This window comes from Paralichthys olivaceus, chromosome 7 (assembly GCF_024713975.1).
Source record: "Paralichthys olivaceus isolate ysfri-2021 chromosome 7, ASM2471397v2, whole genome shotgun sequence".
NCBI classification, from domain to species: domain Eukaryota; kingdom Metazoa; phylum Chordata; class Actinopteri; order Pleuronectiformes; family Paralichthyidae; genus Paralichthys; species Paralichthys olivaceus.
The window spans coordinates 24,657,609-24,676,041 of NC_091099.1; the positions used below are offsets into that span (position 1 = coordinate 24,657,609).

Below are 18,433 nucleotides of genomic sequence, written 5' to 3' on the forward strand. Positions count from 1 at the left end.
TTTTGTTTCTCTGTAAACTATATGTTTGCATACTGCATGCTACACGGTATGCTATTCCTTGAGCCACTGAGGGTGATCATTGGTATAAATTTGAAAAGAAAACACATTCATTTGTAATCACCCTTCATGCTGCTTTACTTCCGGCAACAGTGCCAAATCTTTGAGTCAGTCATATTGTGTAACCCAGGCCTCAATGGGATTGGTTGTGGTGACTGGAAGACAGCACATAAGAAGATTATAGCTAATTCCTTGTGTGCTCACAGCCATTACTTCTGTTTCTGCCTGGTAATTAAGGTTTGTGTATCGTCAGAATTTGCCTTTCCATGATTTGTTTTGCAAAGAAAAAAGTTAATCCTTGTTAAAGACGTTGCAAATGACAGTGTTAACATGTGGTATAATTGTAGACGGATTGAGGCAGGACTAAGCGGTTTCTTGGTGGGGGTTGTCTGGGTGTTTGTAATGTCTTGTTTCCCGTCCACACGGCTCAGCACACCGGCACCGGGCCAGACACCCGCTTTCTGAGAGATGAGATTCGGCAGCTTGAGACCCAGCTTGCACAAAAGGAGAACGACTTGATCCATTTGAATAAAGAAATGGTCAAAGAGAAGAAAACCAGCGAGGAGGTGTGAGCATGTTACCCACAATTCCCCTCTGTAGTGTTAGACAATGGATTTGTCTTTGGGTGACCTACAACTGAGAATTAGATCGTTTATTTTTTGTTGCTCTGTGAAGAGATAGTGCCATTGGGTTATATCCATACGCACATAATTATTACTTATATATTTTAAGAAACTATATGATAAGATATTGATTTTGATAAAATTAGAGGCTCATGTATTTATAACATTGTAGTTATTTGAGTTATAAGTGCACTCATTTTACAAGACATTATTCATTATTGTCAGTTTCCAATTATTGATGGATTTATGAATACTCCCAGTGCAAATGTGTGCAACAGCTGTTAAATATGCATCTAATGTGGTGACATGGTGTTTTTTTTGTTCCAGTTGCTCGTGCGAGCAGAGGAGGCTGAGGATGAGGTCAGGAAGCTGAAAAGAGAGGTATATAGCAGCTGGCACTGCATCATACACATCCTAAAGCTTTCTGAAACAATCTCTCCATTCATCATCTCAGCCTCACTCATTAAATAGTGTGACCTATCTATTCTTTACTTACCATCGTTTGTTTACATGAATGCCTTCTTAAAATCCATCACCTTTTCTCATCTCTTTCTATTTCATTGGTGTAGATAAAAAGGCTTAAGAAGAAGGTAAGAAATAAAGGTGGTGTTGTTAACCAAAACTTGATTTCAGTTATTCACAAGCCACAGAATGTTATGGGACTCTGTAAAATGTCAGAGAGAGTGTAAGGTGTCCAGAGGAGACTGATGAGATAAGATTACATTCAAAGCATAGAGGTAGGTGTGAACTAGGGATGTCGGGATTAACCGGTTTTACAATAACCACAGTTTGATAACGTCATGATTTCATAACTGTAAGAATTGTAAAAACTACGATATCTAACTATGGTGTCCTGCCTCTCGCGAGTCCCGTTTTGCGTGAGCGAGCCACTGATTTAACGGCCTATACCAGAACAACTTCCGTCGCTGACCCTTCAAAATAAAACTCCCACACAAATACACTGCTTATGACAGGAAAAACTATTTTAGTGACCAACCTTCCAGTATGAAGCAATTAAATAAATTAGCTTACATAAATTGCTTTTAAATAGATAAACGGTTACACTATGAAAACTAACTTCAGAAAGTTGATGATAATAATACATATTTTTGTTCATAAGCTATATTATTAGCTATCTATTGCTTGCTGTGAGTCTTTTCCCTTCTATAGTGTCAATAATATATTGTAGAATTTCGTGAAACCGTGATATTTCCTCTGACAATAATCGTGGCACCAAAATTTCATATCGTGACATCCCTAGTATGAACATAAGAAAAGCAGCAAATAGGTCTGTGTTACATTTATATGCTGTAGACTCGTTTTTAATTCTATACCAGTGTGCATATATTAGTAACATGAATGTAGTTGTAGTTGTGTGTAGTTCCTCATGCCCAAGTTTACAGTGACAGTAGATTTCATAGTTGGTGAGTCCATTTTAAATGTAAAGTAAAATTAGATTTGAAGGTTTGGTTATTATAAAATACAAATATTGTACAAGTGAGACATTTCACTGTTCTCATCCAAAGGTCACTGGCCTGATTTAGCTATCAGTAATTACTATCTGCCGTCCTTGGGCAGGTACACACTACTGTACTGTATAGATTGAATATAATGAGAGCTGAAACAAATTATTATTCCTATCATATTTCAGTCTGGCCATTGTTTCCATGATTGATAGACTTAGGGCTTGTGACAAGTTGCCAGAGGCTAAGATGGCATCTTAAAAAATTGTTTGTTTTGTCAAATGAATGGTCAAAAACTCCAAGATATTTCAAATTTTGCATTTCGTTGCATTTTTCTCTTAAAAAACTCACTAATCTCTATGTCATAGTACGTTTAGATTACTTTACGACCACGGGACATTGGATCCAGTTTCTTTTCTGAAAGTAATCAAGTCTTTACTTTACCACCACACAGAATGATCAGCTCCACCAGGATGTGGACTTCTATCGTGGGGAGCTGGAGCAGAAAGAGCCTGTCCCTTCCAGAGATGAGAGTGCTGAGACTCAGAGAAAGCTCACCTCTGCCAATCGCCAGCTCTACCAGTGCTTAGAAGACCTTCAGGTACATGGATATCTACTTTTCTACTAAACCAACTGGTGGACGAGTCAGGTCTTGTAATATTGCTATGCTTGAGTCTTTGTGGAATCTAGAATCAGTGCAGTTCCAAAAACCTGCAAGATCAGTCATTTTTCAGTCAATAATTGAAATAGTTTTTGTCTATTTATATGTATCTGTTGTCATGATGTGCTCTTTGTGCGACTGATTTACAGCATGCAAAGGTATGCATCTACAAATCAAGTTATTTTCTTTGTGTCCATTAGCGAGTAGAGGATGAAAACTTGTATCTGAAGACACAGAACGAGCAGATGCAGAAAAGCTTGGAAGAGTCAGTGAGGGAGATGGAGACGATGACAGACGAGTACAACAAGATGAAGATTGTTGTGCAGCAGACTGACTCCACCGTTGACCAGCTCAGGAAAGAGAGGGATCATGCAAAGCTTCAAGTAAAGACCCTTTTCAATGATTACTTTTTTTGTTTTCTGTATTAGGTGACCACCCTAAATCTTTGTGTGTGTGTGAGTTGGTCATAACAAAATGTTGTTTTGACATTGTATATGGAATATTGAATGCCATCTTTTTGTTTGTTTCATGTACAGGTCAGGGAGTTAACAGATAAGATCCATGCCATGACTCAAGAGGATGACCCAATTATGGCTGCAGTTAATGCCAAAGTGGAAGAGTGGAAGGTAGGTGTCATTAAGAAATGTCTGTAGCACCCAATAAGGCACGTCTTTTATGTTTTTCTCATTCAATTTTACTTTTGCTTATGTAGCACCAGATCCCAACATACATTATCTCAATGCACTGTCTTAAACTATTTTAGAGAAACACAATAGCTACCACAAAAACCTTGGCAGTGGAGAGAAAAAAATATCTTTAAGCCAGCTGTGCATAAAACACACATGTAATAACAGAGGAGCTAAGTAAATTTATATGGCAGGATGGCAGGAACTCATTAGAGAACCCAGATATCTTTTCAATCATCATTTTATGACTTTCAACATGAAATCAGGGTCTTAATGTAGTTCCTGTCTGGGAATGGATTTTCTGAAGCTTAACAATTTGCCTGGGTGATATTTTTTCCCTAGTAAGTGAAGTCGCCTAAGGCCAACACATTGTGTATACAGATTCAGAGTAAGCAAAACACTGGTTGCACTTGTGTCAATGCTGTCACAGTTTAAACCAGAAAGATACTACTTTGGATCCTAAGAAAGTGGAGAAGACACTTTGTTCCTTTCCATCTCTGCATGTTTCTGTTGCAATATCAGTTAAAAAGTCACCTTCACACATATCTCTTTTTACAAAAGTGAACAGAGTGCTATTGGTGGTACAACCTGACTCCTTAAAGTGTGCACGTCTTTACGCATTTTTACTGTCACAAGTGAGTTTGGCTATTTTGTTGACCTTCAATACTGCTGACACAATCCCTTTCTCACACAGAGGGTGCTTTCTGGGAAGGATGATGAAATTCTCATGTACCAGCAGATGATCCGAGATCTCAGGGAAAAGCTGCGTTCAGCCCAACTGGACTTGGACAAAAGCAACATTATAGCCCTGCAGCAGGTCTGTTTGTATCTCTCTCTCTACCTCTCTCTCTACCTCTCTCCCCTTTCTTTCTGCCTACATAAGTAAATACATATATATATCTGTATATATATGTGTATATGTATATTTATTTTTTTAATAAAGATAGATAGATAAAGATGAAGCCGTGTGTATAGAGTGTATATACATTGATTGTACATTTGATACCTGATAACCTTGAAGTGCTTGAACCAGCTGTAGTTGGACATTGACATAGAACATACCAACCATGGATCTGGATAAAAAAAATGAATTATTTGACTTAATTCTTGGCATCATCACAGGAAGTGGTTTTAATGTCACAGTTGAACATAAAAAGAAAAGCTGCATGACATGAGAGTGCTTAATAATTTTAATTATTTTCGGTAAAGCAGTATCATATGTGCCATCTTGGGAAATACTGAATTTCAAAAAGCTTTAACTACAACGGCGTGCTCCAGATAAAATTCTTCTAAACCATACATATGGAAATATGTATGGTCCATATATCCTAATCACAATGTGGAAAGTCACTGTGCAAATGTCTTTATGGGTATCCTTTGGAAAAAGAAAATACTGACTTTGTGGTAATTGTAATTTCATGTTCTTCCAGCTCTCTGTCATTTTTTCCTACTCTCTGATTTCTCTTTGTGCCTTGTTATATTTTATGAACCTGTCCTTCCTTCTGCTGCCCTGGGCCAGGTCATATATGAACTCTGTGCTGTAAGTTTCATCTGTCATGTGCCTCTTATCTCAAGCCTCCCCCTTTTTTCCATTTCATAAACGTCCTTAATGATGAAAGTGCCAATAATTCAGTGTGCCACAGCCATGCTTAGTCTCACATATAAAGTCTCATGATTTTAAAATGTTGCCCTAAAGGCTGTTCAAGAGCGAGATAACCAAATCAAGATGCTGAGTGAGCAGGTGGAGCAGTACACAGGGGACATGGAGAAGCACACCCTCCTCATTGAAGAGCTGAAGACGTCCACAAAGAGAGACAGAGGTGAGTGGAGTCCTGCTTAATATTCCAGCCCAAAAAACCAAAAACAACTGTAGTGAGGTCAGTCGGTGTTCTGTCTGAAATGATGATAACACTCATTATTTGTCTTCTGATTGTCTTTTCTCAATATTTTCGTAGAGAGAATTAAACGTCTAAGAATTTAACTCCTGTTGATTTAATTTTCTGCCCCTGATTAAATTAATGAAACTAAAAACAACTCCAGTAGTTTGTAAGTATGTCGCACAGAGAAAACTTTGAACTAGACAGATAAATGGTTTGTATGTATGTAGTGCTTGTTTAGTATTCATGATCATTCATTTTTTTTACCCATTCACACATACGTTCTTATAGTGCATTTATGTACAGCACATTCTCTATCACACATCATTTATACACTGCCAGCACAAAGGAGCAATTTGGGGCCTAGTGTCTTGCCCACGCGGAATAGGAGGAGACTGGGTTCGAACTGCTGACATCCTAGTTAGTGAAAGACCTAGGGTTGAGTACTTATTGTGGTTCTGTCCTCTGCAGAAATTTGTGTTTTTCTATTAACAAGCTGAAATGACTGATGTGGAAGGGATAACTCCTAGTGACATGTGACACGGCCAACTTTGCATTTTGCCTGACCTCCACTGAGCATTTTAGCATATTTCAGTTCATGGTTTTGGTTTTACAGCCCCACAACTTCACTGTCTGGTTCAGTGTCACTGCTCATTGGCATAGTTTTCACTTGAAGCAGGCAGCTGTTTACAGCACTATAGCTTGCCTGAGTCTGTAACGTTGCCTGTGCTTGTTATGAGGTAAATCAGAGGAATTGGAAAATACTGTGCCATCACCAGATGGTCACTGTTGTCCGCGGTTAAAGGAATCATTTATTTTTATTTTTCCAGGCTTACCCTCAACCACACAGCAGAGGAAGTTGGAAGAGCTAAAGTCTAAACTTGAAGCAGCAGACACCAGAGCAGTGGAAGCAGAGCTGGCCGTAAAGCTGGCAGAAGATCATGCTGAGGAAAAAGACAAAGCACTCATTGAGGCCACAAACCGCTTGAGCCAGTATGAGTCTGTAAGTCTATTGATACCCTACCCTTCCCCTTAGCTTACATCAAAGATTGTTTTAATCCAAATCAAATTACTTAATACTTAACTTCCCAGAGGCAAAGTTTATGGGTTTTTTCCCCTTGTCCATACACACTCTTAACATTGAAATCACTATGTGACCATGGTGTGATCAACATGCTTTTTGGGTCTACAAGCTAAGTGTTTGTCTTTCACCATGTCCAAAAAAGTGTATGAGTCATTAAACAAGGAAATAAAGGAAGTGAGGCCAAGCATGCTTTTTGAAGGAAGAGTAACCACAGCGCCATATCTGTATTACAGGGCACTTATGGCCTGGAGTCTGCCATTGCGGAGATCAAAGAGTGTAAGAATCAAATTAGAGTGAGAGATTGTGATGCAGAGGCCATGACCAAAGAGATCAACCAGCTTGAAATGAGAATCAATGACCTCATTGATGAAAATGAGGACCTCAGAGAAAGACTCGGTGAGATTTTTGTTTCTTTTTATTTCTGTTCCTAACATTCTATCTATTTATACAACACTGATTGATCTAGGTCAGTGAAATAAATAGTTAATTAGTTTATTTGTGTCTTTTTCATAACTCTAAAGGTCTGGGACCAATGCAGGAAGTGGATCTGACAGAATTCAGGCGAGCCAAAGATATCAGGCAACGTCAGTACAAAGTGGAAAACCAAGTCCTAACCAAAGAGGTAAAGTGGAATTACAGTGTTTAGAACCAGTTTGTGAAACCACATTTTTTTTCTTAGATCCTCTCGTCACTGCTTAATGTTTTTTTTTTTTTTTACCTCTAGATTGAACGACTTGAAGAGGAAAGACTGGAACTAAAGAAACAAATTAGATGCATGGTGAAGGAAGGAGGTGATGCACAAATCATGGAACAAAATAACAAAAACATTGTTTTGCCTTAATTTTAGCCTAAAACATTTACTTAAAGGGAGATGAAGATTTTTAATATCAATAGTTTTGTTTGAGAGTATTTTGAGATATCACTTAATCAATTTTGTCATCATTGCAAGATTAGCATTTTTCAACATTCTTTGATTTCTCCAAGAATAATTCCTACACCTAGATGAAAAGAATCTGGCAATTTTATACAGATATAAATAAAATCTAGATCTAGTGAATTTAAATCTGGTTTCATATGGGGAACCTTGGGTCTTCCCTTCGGTATGTGCTTGCTGAGTGCCCTTCTAGGTGTTTTAGAAGGGTTTAAAAGACATAATATTAGTTCATATTATTAATTATTAATTATTATTATTAATATTTTCCTGCTTCTAATATGTTAGTCACAATGCCTTGTTTCTGCAGGGATCACACTGTCAAAGTCACTTCTGGAGGAAGACATCAGGCCCAGCAGAACTGCACCGCAAAGCAGCTCCCACACAGATGAAGAGATCAGACGGAAGGTAAGCTCCTGACCCCACACACACACACCCACATGCATAGTCGTGGCTCCATGACTTGAAAGAACATTACATTGAGAATTCTTTTACCCTTTTAGTTTTATTTATATAGTGGAAACCTGATATAGTGATCATGGATATACTGAACAACCGTTTATATGTAAATAAAACAGAACTTTTTTAATGATTTCACTTGTTTTTGCAGAATGAGTACCTAGAAAAAGAACTGAGCAAAAAGGAGCGAGAGCTGGGACTCAACAAGTCTCAGTTTCAAGTCAAATGTAAGTACAGGCCTGCTATGCATCTAAAGTTCAAAAGGTCATTTTAAAAGTTAAGTCAGTGCAATGAGCCATTTGACTGTGTCTGTGTTATAACATTACCCTGGCTGATATTGTTCCTTCATGTATGAACTTATAGTGGAAGAACTGTCAAAAGTGAAACAAGATCTGGAGGCTGTGCTGAAAGACGTCCTCCAAGCCATGAGGATTAATCAAGAGGAAGCTCCATCAGATGGTGCCATCGATATTGCCAATCTGAAAAGGTTGGCTAATGTAAGTATGTCCCATGCAACACATCTGACCCAAAGTTCACAAATCCAAAGGGCCTCCAGTTGTTATCAGGCAGTTGTGTTGAATTGAGGAGGATCAATGCCATCCTGGTTGTTGAACAGTGGACCATCTTTTTAGCTTTGTGGGAGTGCTGAGGAGGTCATGGGAGTTTGACCATCCAGTCTACATATTTTGTGGACTTGGAGAAGTCTGTGGGGGTTACTGCAGGGGTATAGGGTAAATGGGTCGCTTCCACGAGCCATGCAGTCCTTGTATAACCAAAGAGAGAGCTGGGACTTCAGCTTCTTAGCACAAAGTCAGTGGGTGACTATTATCTGATTTTCACTTTGACTTAAGCATTTAAAGGTTAAAGTTTCAAGTGTGTAGAATTTAGTGACATCTAGTGGTGAAGTTGCATGTTGCAGCTGAACACCCCTCAACTCACCCTACCCTTCCAAACATGAGAGAGAACCTGTGGTAGCCTTCATTTTTCATAAAAAATCAAAAGGTGTTTAGTTTGTCCAGTTTGGAATACTGTAAAAAAAGGCGGCTTCCATAGAGAGTACCAGCTTCTTATGTAAATACAACTATTAAAATATAAAGGGCCCATTCTAGGGAAAGAAAACAACAATTGGTACAATTTAGATGATTACACACTAGTGAAAATATCACATTGCATGGTAATATTTCTTTTTTATTAAATAACAATGTAGATATACCATTATTTATTCAGCTTGTTCAGCGTCAGTAGGTATGTTTTCACTTCACAACAGCATTTTGGTTGTTCGGTATGTGTTTATATATTCAACCGTGACACTAAACACATGCTACATTCTGTCTTCTACAGGTTCTTCTACCTGCTCATAATGACTTTCACAGTAGCACAAGTAGTGTATATACTCAGTTATGTGTTTTCCACTGTGTCAATTTGCACCTTGTACAGTGCTTTTACAGTTAGATTTGCTGCGTTGAAAACAATGGGCATACTCCCCTCCCAGGCATTTCAATGCTTCTTTGCCAGCTAATGAGGCAGAGTGCTGGTCACATAGCAACTAAACAACACATTTGGTAAGGCAGAAAAAAACTGAGAGCTGTCTGACTTTTGGTGGATCTTGGTGCACTGTTGTCCAACATGAGATAATCCAATAGTGAGTAAGATTTGAGAAAGTGCAAGAGATTTTTTTGACTTTTATTTCACTCTCCTGGGCACAGCACCAGAGGAAGCAGCAAGAAATACCCACTTACAATCACAACAAGTGATATTAATGTGATATTTGGTGTCAGTGATTTTGAGCAAAATGTGTTTGTCTTATGTACAAATCTAAGCAGTAAGCGATATTAAGGAGCTGTGACGCAAACACTTTCTATAAACTGGGCCTATTTATCATCCAAATATTTATGTTTCAATTGAGATGCAACTGTCATCTTCTTCCACAGGCAATAGATGTCAACATGAGTGGGCAGTCTGAATCAGCCCTGCACCTCAAGCCCCAAATACATCAGCTCTTAGGAAGAAATGAAGAACTGAGGCAGGAACTGAAATTGGCCCGGCAGGAGGCAACAAGCAGCTTTGGTCAGCTTGCCAGTTCAAAAGAAAAGGTACATTCAGACCAAGGCCACACACAGACATTTTAGGGGGAGGGGGGCAGGTGCTCAATTGGGAAAAAAAATGGATCCCTTATTGTTATTTATTTGAATGAAGTTATACACAGTAGCAAATTTCTTTTTTAAACATTTATTTATTCAAGCACCCATATAGTCAGAGTATTACAAAATTATTAATTCACACAAAGAATATGCTCTTGCATTCTCTGTTTCTACATGTGTATTAAGTGTCGATTTATTAGCTCATGTATAATACGCACAGGGCCTGGATATGCATTGCCCCTCTGATGCTTTTCATTTCATAACAGGCACAAACAAAGTTGAGGCTTTCAAATACTATCGTTAGTTGACACCAAACATAGCCTTGATGCTGCTCTGTAGGGTGCTTGATTCACATGCGTGAATTGTGGCGATGGCTTAAGTTTCTCTTGCCACATACATAAATATAATTTGACAGGTTTTTCAAAGTCAAGCCGCCATTGAATGCTATTTATTCAAGGCCAACTTCAAATGCTTTCAGCTGTGTGTCGCAACTCTCTTTTCCAAATCCAAAGCATTGATATTTCATATGAAAGTAGTTAACCGAGCACAATTTTCCAATTTACATAATGAAGATTGATAGAGACGGTGTACAGTCTCTGAGAGCAATTAGCAGAGCTGGAACATTTCTTTTGAGAGTCAGTGTTCTCTGTGTTTTACATGTGTTGCTTCTGTTTCATATAACAGTAGAAATGGGGTAAACAAACTTTTCATCTTGCATTCAGTTTCAGTGCAACGCAACTGAGGAGCATTTATTGATCCAGAGCACAGTCGGCAAAATATTTGTTGGATCTCTTTTCTTAGAATCTGAAAACCTTGTCATGTATCAAAGGCTTTTCCTTTAGGCAGCTATAAAGTTCATCTTGAAATTCTTATTCTGTTATACTACTTTGCGTCTTTTGTGTGTGTTTTCTCTGCCCCCCCATCTCCTTGCTTGCTCTTGGATACTGTTTTACATCACATTTTACATCATTTCTCTGTTTATTAGTTTGCTTGGCTCCAGTGGTTTATGTTTCACATAAATTTATTGAATGGCACTCGCATTTTTATGACAACCACCTGATGCCTACAACACTCTTTGTCTTTGTCTGTTAAGGATGACAATGACTCATGCTTAGCAGTAATGCTGTTTTATTGTTTGAACTTATTCTGAAACGTATTATGTAATAATGCTTTTCTGCACAAATTACAGAAATTGGTACCATTGGAATAATAATCTGTGCTTCTCAGGTGAAACAACTAGAAGGTGAATTGGAGCTGCTTAGGAAGTCAGGATGCAGTGGAGTAGTTCTCCGACCTCTGACCCTCCCTGAGGGCCTGGGGCCCAGTAGCACTGAGGTCATCAGTTCCTTAAATGAGTATGTTGTTCGACTTCTTCAGGTCAGTGTCGCCATCTTCTGAAGACCTGCACGAAAATACCTAAAATATAAATCAACTATATCTCTTAAATTAAATAACAATATTTCAATGAATCAGGAGCTCAAAAACAAGGAGGAACAAAGCAAGAAACTTGGAGCAACATTGGAGGAATACAAAGAGAAGTTTGCTGTTATCAGCCACCAACAGGGACTCCTCTATAAAGAATACCTGAGGTGGGTTAACAAGAAAGTTTCTCAGAAAGTTAATGAGGTTTGTGGCCTAGACATTTAAAATGGTCTTTTTATTAGAGGCCGGGCGGCTGTGCTGCCTTTTTATCAATGTTTTTATTGTGTGTTTTTTTTCTCTCAGTGAAAAGGCTGAGTGGCAGAAGGAGAAACAGACATTTGAAGATGTGAAAGACAAACTAGAGGAACAGAAACAGGTGGAGGCTGTTAAAATCCAAGAGTTCAACGTAAGTCAGTACTTAAAGGCTGCAAGATGCACTGCATGTATGTGGCTCTTACACATGAAGCGCTCTACAGTGTGTCATACACACACACACAGATGAAAACACTTGAAAAACTGCAATATGGAACTGAATGTATTACAGATAAATTTCTCCCAATCTATTATGTCCATGTTGTTGTGTGTCCGTTTTTCTTCTAACTTGCTGAAGATGAAAAACTTAAAAGCAGAACAAACCAGTGACTTTGTCTTCCAGTTAAAAGTATGACAAAATATGAGAATCTAGGATGGCACAGATTAGCTTACAAGAAGAATGTAATGCCTTTTTGACCTTTGGTGTCTACACATGCCCTTTTAAAGCCTTTGTAAAAGCAGTGACAGATATACTGCTGTGCCTCACTTTGCTCATCTTACCTCGTGTTAAGTCCCCCCTGGGAATTTCATGGTGGATCAAACTGTTTTATTGGAGCATGTATCTATTTCACCCATCAGGAGCTGTTAGACACGCTTCAAAAGGATCCAGAGGAAGTCCGGAGACAGTTGAGCGAAGCGTTGCGAAAGTTGACATTGCTGAAGGTGAATGAGAAGAAACTGACTCGGCGCTACACCACCCTGCTGGAGCAGGAACAGCACATCCGTAAGGAGAACAACAAGCTACGGGACGACAGCATCCACATGCAGGTTTCTGTCACTCAGAGGATAGGCTACCTGCAGAGATACAAGGTACGAAGAATCAAGAAAAAACAGGTGCAAAAGATGCATAAAAAGCCAGTGAAAAAACCTGCATTTATCACAGTCCTAGCCTTTACCTTATTTTCATACTGGATATTAAAATGTGAAGGACTTCTGTTATATAGAAATGGGGTTATTCACTACTAATGGTCACGATAAACTTTTAGTCACCACCTTAGTTTTAGAGATTTGGAAAATTTAGACTCTAATTTAGGGTCAAGTTAAGCAGAGAGCATTTCGGTTAGAGCCTGATCGATAAATCGATTAACAGATAACATCAGCTGATATGAACCTTCCACAGACATATTTGTATTTATGTTTCCCAATATGAAACCTTTTATCTTACAGAATACACCATGCAGAAAAGATTAGCATTTATGTTTACATTTTACATACACAAAGTTATTTTCTTAATTCACGTTATAAATGTTTTGTTGTATTTCTTTTTGATTTATCATTATTTAAGTTCATGGTTAAACTGTAAAATGTCAAGCCTCAATTACATTTCTATGAAAGTGTTTGAGTAAGACATCTTAGGAATATTTTTTTTAAATATATTTGCTGATATATTGGAATTTAACATTTTTCACTCCCTAATACTGACATCGGCGTCTGCCCCCAATATCCATATTAGCTGGGCTGCTGAAAATCTTGTCCACAATGTGAAAGTAACTCTCTTTCACAAGCAGAGGTTGCTTTTGGCATCAGCCATTATTAACAGCATACACTGCTCCTTGTTTTGTCCAAAGGAAATGGCTGCATATCAGATAGCAGCACTGCAGAAGGCCTTGGATGATAGCGTGCCCTCATCAGACCTGGAGAAGGCTAACAAACAGTACACAGAGCTCACAGTCAAGTACAGAGACATGCTGCAGAGGGACAGCTGCCTCATACAGAGAACCACCAATCTCGAACATTTGGAGGTATTAAAACTTGGCAGTTATTACATCTTCAATACACATAGTAATAGTGAATAATAGTAAAGATATTTCTCTTTTTTTTTCCTGCCTCAGAGTGAGAATGAGTCTCTGCGGGAGCAAATCTCTGCCATGAATAAAGAGCTGGAGATCACAAAGGAGAAAATGAATACGTTAGAGCAAGCATGGGAGAACATCAGTTCAACTGGTAAAAGAGGGATAGTGGTCATAATATTAAGTTCAGCCATTTTCATTGAATGGAATGTCTTTATTTTGTGTTTTTTGTTTTTTGTAGATGTCGTTTAGTGAAAATCAACACAGCATTAGAGCACTGACACATGCGCTGTGTGTAATGTTTGAGCGAAGAGGCGAATGTCACATGTTCTTGCTATATCGCAACAAATCTGCAGCATGGCTACGATAGTTTAACTTTGGTGAACTTTGACCTGTGATTTTGGCTTTGCATTCACCATTCCTTTCCTGTGGGCTTTACAGGAAATGTGTAGTCTTTTACAAAATGATGTTCTGGCCATTTTTTTTATCAACATACAGGAAAAAGTTTAAATATTTCTGTCTTTAAAAAGGTATAGTCAGTAAAATATTTTCATATACAAAACTAATGTCGATCAGAACTCCTACAAAATCTTGTCAGCATGGGCTGCGTTTAATTTGGACTAACAATAGGTCTTAATGTTTTTGATGCAATATAATAATTATTTAGCTATTCCTAGCCATGACATCTCAAATTGTGTTTTCTACTTAATATCAGGAGGTGAAAATGTTATGGATAAGGCAAACAAGGCATTGGCCAACAATGAAATGGTATCTGCTGCCAGACGAATCACCACTCTTGAAATGAAGGAGCTGAACGAGAGGCAGAGAGCGGAGCATGCCCACAAAATGTATGAACACGTGAGGAGTTCCCTCAGACAAGTAGAAGAGCGCAACGTAGAGCTGGAGTCCAAGTTTGCAGAGGTAAGGGGATTCAAGAAAGAAGACTGATCACTTTTTCTCTCACACACAGAGGGAGTCAATGTGATTGTTTTTTCAATATATTGTGCTTGATGTAAAAGGCCACAAACACGGTCTTCTGATAAAGAAGATCATTTGTTTTGGTTTGTACAAATGAATAGTCATTTTGTATGGGATAGAGAGTGTGATGGGAAAGATTTGTTTCATAATTTCTCTGTTTTGGTTCATGACTTCCAAAAACAACAACACTACTCTGCTACAAGATTAGAGAAGTCTGTGCCAAATTCTTACTTGTTACGGACAATCTTTCCAAAAAGTCATAATTCAAAGAATCTTATCAAGCAGTAATAATAATGATTTTTTCCTCAGTTGACCCGCATGAACGTAGACGCCCAAAGGAACGAGCGGGAACTGAGAGATAAGCTGGCAGACAGCATCAGTAAAGCTGTGAGCAATGCTGATAGAGCCCGAATCACAGAGTTGGAGAAGGCCGGGGCTGAGCTCCGCATCGAGGTTTCTAAGTAAGTTTGACAATCTGCAAGCCTGAGATAAATCATTTCTGTTCCTCTCATGAGACCTAAGTCCCAGTCGTATCATAAAGAAATATTTACATGTAAATGATATCATCATAGAGGTTTTGTAAGGTAATAGCAGTGGAATGAAGAATAGCTGTGTTAACAAAACAGGATGTGAAAGATAAGCTTGTCCTGGTCCAGCAGGACAATATTTCCAATGTGTCTCGTGTGACCACTTGATCTCACATATGTCATTACCCTGTGTTAAGGTTAATGTGTGCGTGCATGCATGTGTATGGATATATTATTTTACCTAAAGTAGGTCACTACTTGGGGAATATCTCCAACATTTGGAACTGAAAACAAAAACTTGAATATGGTCCACAAAATGTTTCAAAGAAATCTCCATAGGTAATAAAGAGAATTTAATTCTTCTTATTTTAGTTTATGTTATGGTTGTAAGCTGTGGTATTTGTCTTGCACTCCTGTAAGTGTTGTGTGCGTATGTAATATGTGTGTTTTGTTTTTTTCTCTTTTTTTGCACAGGCTTCAAGAGGTGTCTGATGTGGCTGTGATGCAGGCGTCTGCTCTACAAGCCAGACAACAGTCCAATCAAAGGGAGGTAGAAGTTCTGAGGAGACAAATAATGGACTACCAGGTAAACTTTATTGAACCTGGGTATCTTATCATGTTTTTATTCTGTTGAGTACTTGTAAAGCGACTTTCAAGTCAGCAGCTTGTATTAAGTTGATGTAAAATCTCTAATCCATTTTTTTGACTTTTAGGTACTTGAGAATGTCTGAGAATTCAATAATGTAATATAATAAGTATGACTCTCAGTATTGGAGAGGTGAATTTTTTGACTCAAGGAATCAAAACACACAGAAACCTGTTTGTGTAGTAAAACTGTATATACTATTATATATTAGTATTTGTGAGTTGTGTGCAAACCTTTGTCTGTGTCTTGTGTGTTGTCTCTGTCCCTCAGTCACAGTCAGATGAGAAAGCCCTCATTGCAAAGCTTCACCAGCACATTGTGGCTCTGCAGCTGAGTGAGTCAGCTGCCTTTGCCAAACTGGAGGCTACCACCTCTCACATTCACAAGTTGGAGGCCTACAAGCTGCGTGCTGAACAGCGGCTGGATGCCAGTGAGCGCACTCTGTTCCTCGCCCGCCAGGAGGGCAGAAATCGCTCCAAGCACCTGCGACAGACCATCCAATCACTACGGAGGCAGTTTGCCGGAGCGCTGCCGCTCCCCCAGCAGGAAAAGTTCTCTGTGACCATGATGAACCTCCAAGAGGACAGAGCGAAAGCCCAGGAGGAAAAGAGGAAGGCGGAGAAGGAGAGGAGAAGAGCAGAGGGCAGGGCTGAGGAGCTGGAACTGAGGATGCGAGGGCTGGAGGAGCTCATCTCAACACTGAAGGATGTGAAAGGAGCCCAGAAGGTCAGTTTAGAAAAATGTTGTATGTGTAGACCCAAAGCTGTCGTCCTCTAACCAGAAGGTCAGCGGTTCGATCCCAATCTTCCCCATCTGTATGCCGAAGTGTTCTTGGGCAAGATGCTGAACCCCAAATTGACCCTCATAGAAAAAAGGGCTGTCCATAGATGCAATGTACTGTAAAAATGTGTGTGTGAATGGGTGAACAGCAAAAAAAAACTACTGTAAAGAGCATTGAGTGGTCATCAAGACTAGAAAAGCGCTATATAAATACAGACCATTTACAAAAATTAATACTAACAAATTATGTTATTGCATAGTGCTACAATTACCTGAAATTGAAAGAATAATAAACTGGTGGTCATGTTTTTTTGGGACTTCTTACCCACAACTTAATTCAAACAGATAACTGAATGGCACAAGAAGATGGAAGAAGCTCGTCTACAGGAGCTGCGCAAAGGTAGAGAACTGATGGTCCAGAAGGAGGAGATAAGGTACCTGAAGAACCTTGTGGAGCAGCAGGAGCGAACAGTCCGGTCTCTGGAAGAGGATATTGTGCAGCAAAACACGGTGAGAGGAAAAACAACTGTGACTTTCATGCCTGTCACGCCCTTGCAAATTTAAATTTATAGACAAATCTGTCTATTATTGTTTTCATAATGAGTTGTAATCAGGGTTTTGCAGTTGGATGATTGTGGCATGACTCAATTACAAAGTGTTGCCATGGAAAACACACTTAGGGAGCATTCCAGTACATATGTATATCAGTAGTAATACTGTATACGAGGCAGATGTCAGGGTAAAGTAGAAAACTCTTTTTCATCTCAAGCTTCAAGAAGAACAGCAGCTCACATGGGATCAGCGAGAAGTGGAGCTGGAGCGCCAAGTGGATCAGTTTGAGAAACACCAAGATGAAATTGTGAGCAGTGTGAAAAAGGTAATCTACTGTTTGCACTGGTTGACAAAGAAATAGGTCAAAAATAATGGCAAATACAATACATGATTATTCAGAGATGGACTGGTTTTCCAGCTCTTTCTCAGTTTTTAAATTCAATCATGAAGCTTAGATTTGTTCAAATGATAAATAACGTATAATAATACGTTAATAATAATAATATAATAATAATGACATTTGTTTTGGTTGTTTGCAGTTTGATGAAGGTACCGGCTCCCTACCAGATCCCAGTCTACCTCTTGCTCATCAGTTAGAGTTTGCTCTGGGTAAAATCAGAGAGCATGTCCGCACCATCTTGGACACACAGGCCACCTGCAAAAGTTTGGATGAGGTATAGTATTCCATCCCTCCTCGTAAGTGTTCCTTCCAAATCAAGCACATCATATATTGTTTGAATTATCCTTCACATGCAGAAGTTGAAAGAGAAAGCAGCGGCTCTGTGGAAGGCAGAACAGAACATTATGTCCAGGGATAAAGTCATCAATGAGTTGCGTCTTCGGCTCCCAGCTGCTGCCAACAGAGAACGCCTGCTTGCTGACCTCGCCAAGCATGAGGAGGGCCAGTCGGACTGTCAGCCTGCCCTCAAGCTGGCTCAGCAGGCCATCAAAGACCTCCAGGGTCGACTTGACAAGAAGGAGGATGTATTAAAGAAATACCAGAACCAGATGGCTCAAGCCAGAGAGGTACAGTAATGCAAGTAGAAGTGCTGGGTTTGCAGCGATTCTTAATGCAACATATCCCCTATGTTACTGGTGTAACTGGTGTGTGGTGTTTAAAGTGGCTGCAAGGTGTTGCAGTGATCAACACTGTCACTTCACCGCATGAAGATACTCCGACTTCCTCCTGCAGTCCAGAGAAATACAGCTCAGGTTAATTTCTTGTAGGTGTGAATGTGAGTGTCAATTTATGTCAGTACGGCAAACACATGCAACCTGTCCAGGGAATACCCCCGCAATCTTCAGTTTGGATTGGCTCTGTGTGTCCCCTGCAAAGGATAAGCAGTATAGATCATGTACTGCATTTATTTCCTTTACAACATGTACCTCTTTAAGCCTTGTAAAATTGATTTAAATAAAACCATGTGAGATGTTAAGAGTGAAA

General features: G+C 39.1%; 1 protein-coding gene across 8 annotated transcripts in view; it reads left to right on the forward strand.

The window, feature by feature from the left end:
- Positions 1 to 18,433, forward strand: part of cep290 (centrosomal protein 290) — a 42,348-nt gene that overhangs the window by 1,716 nt on the left and 22,199 nt on the right. For 3 of the 8 annotated variants that reach the window (XM_069527881.1, XM_069527886.1, XM_069527887.1), the window contains exons 5-35: positions 489 to 623; positions 1,008 to 1,061; positions 1,250 to 1,270; positions 2,598 to 2,744; positions 3,005 to 3,187; positions 3,341 to 3,430; positions 4,185 to 4,307; positions 5,010 to 5,030; positions 5,187 to 5,310; positions 6,198 to 6,370; positions 6,685 to 6,847; positions 6,973 to 7,073; positions 7,176 to 7,242; positions 7,693 to 7,790; positions 7,993 to 8,068; positions 8,205 to 8,338; positions 9,773 to 9,934; positions 11,210 to 11,359; positions 11,456 to 11,571; positions 11,708 to 11,810; positions 12,296 to 12,526; positions 13,285 to 13,458; positions 13,549 to 13,660; positions 14,222 to 14,427; positions 14,794 to 14,945; positions 15,486 to 15,597; positions 15,928 to 16,383; positions 16,783 to 16,947; positions 17,207 to 17,314; positions 17,529 to 17,663; positions 17,746 to 18,015. In XM_069527881.1, the coding sequence (XP_069383982.1) occupies positions 489 to 623; positions 1,008 to 1,061; positions 1,250 to 1,270; positions 2,598 to 2,744; positions 3,005 to 3,187; positions 3,341 to 3,430; positions 4,185 to 4,307; positions 5,010 to 5,030; positions 5,187 to 5,310; positions 6,198 to 6,370; positions 6,685 to 6,847; positions 6,973 to 7,073; positions 7,176 to 7,242; positions 7,693 to 7,790; positions 7,993 to 8,068; positions 8,205 to 8,338; positions 9,773 to 9,934; positions 11,210 to 11,359; positions 11,456 to 11,571; positions 11,708 to 11,810; positions 12,296 to 12,526; positions 13,285 to 13,458; positions 13,549 to 13,660; positions 14,222 to 14,427; positions 14,794 to 14,945; positions 15,486 to 15,597; positions 15,928 to 16,383; positions 16,783 to 16,947; positions 17,207 to 17,314; positions 17,529 to 17,663; positions 17,746 to 18,015 (4,362 nt within the window). Of the gene's footprint in view, positions 1 to 111; positions 286 to 488; positions 624 to 1,007; positions 1,062 to 1,249; positions 1,271 to 2,597; positions 2,745 to 3,004; positions 3,188 to 3,340; positions 3,431 to 4,184; positions 4,308 to 5,009; positions 5,031 to 5,186; positions 5,311 to 6,197; positions 6,371 to 6,684; positions 6,848 to 6,972; positions 7,074 to 7,175; positions 7,243 to 7,692; positions 7,791 to 7,992; positions 8,069 to 8,204; positions 8,339 to 9,772; positions 9,935 to 11,209; positions 11,360 to 11,455; positions 11,572 to 11,707; positions 11,811 to 12,295; positions 12,527 to 13,284; positions 13,459 to 13,548; positions 13,661 to 14,221; positions 14,428 to 14,793; positions 14,946 to 15,485; positions 15,598 to 15,927; positions 16,384 to 16,782; positions 16,948 to 17,206; positions 17,315 to 17,528; positions 17,664 to 17,745; positions 18,016 to 18,433 lie in introns of those variants that run through there. The other 5 variants (XM_069527883.1, XM_020078881.2, XM_069527885.1 and 2 more) reach the window with 4 other exon arrangements.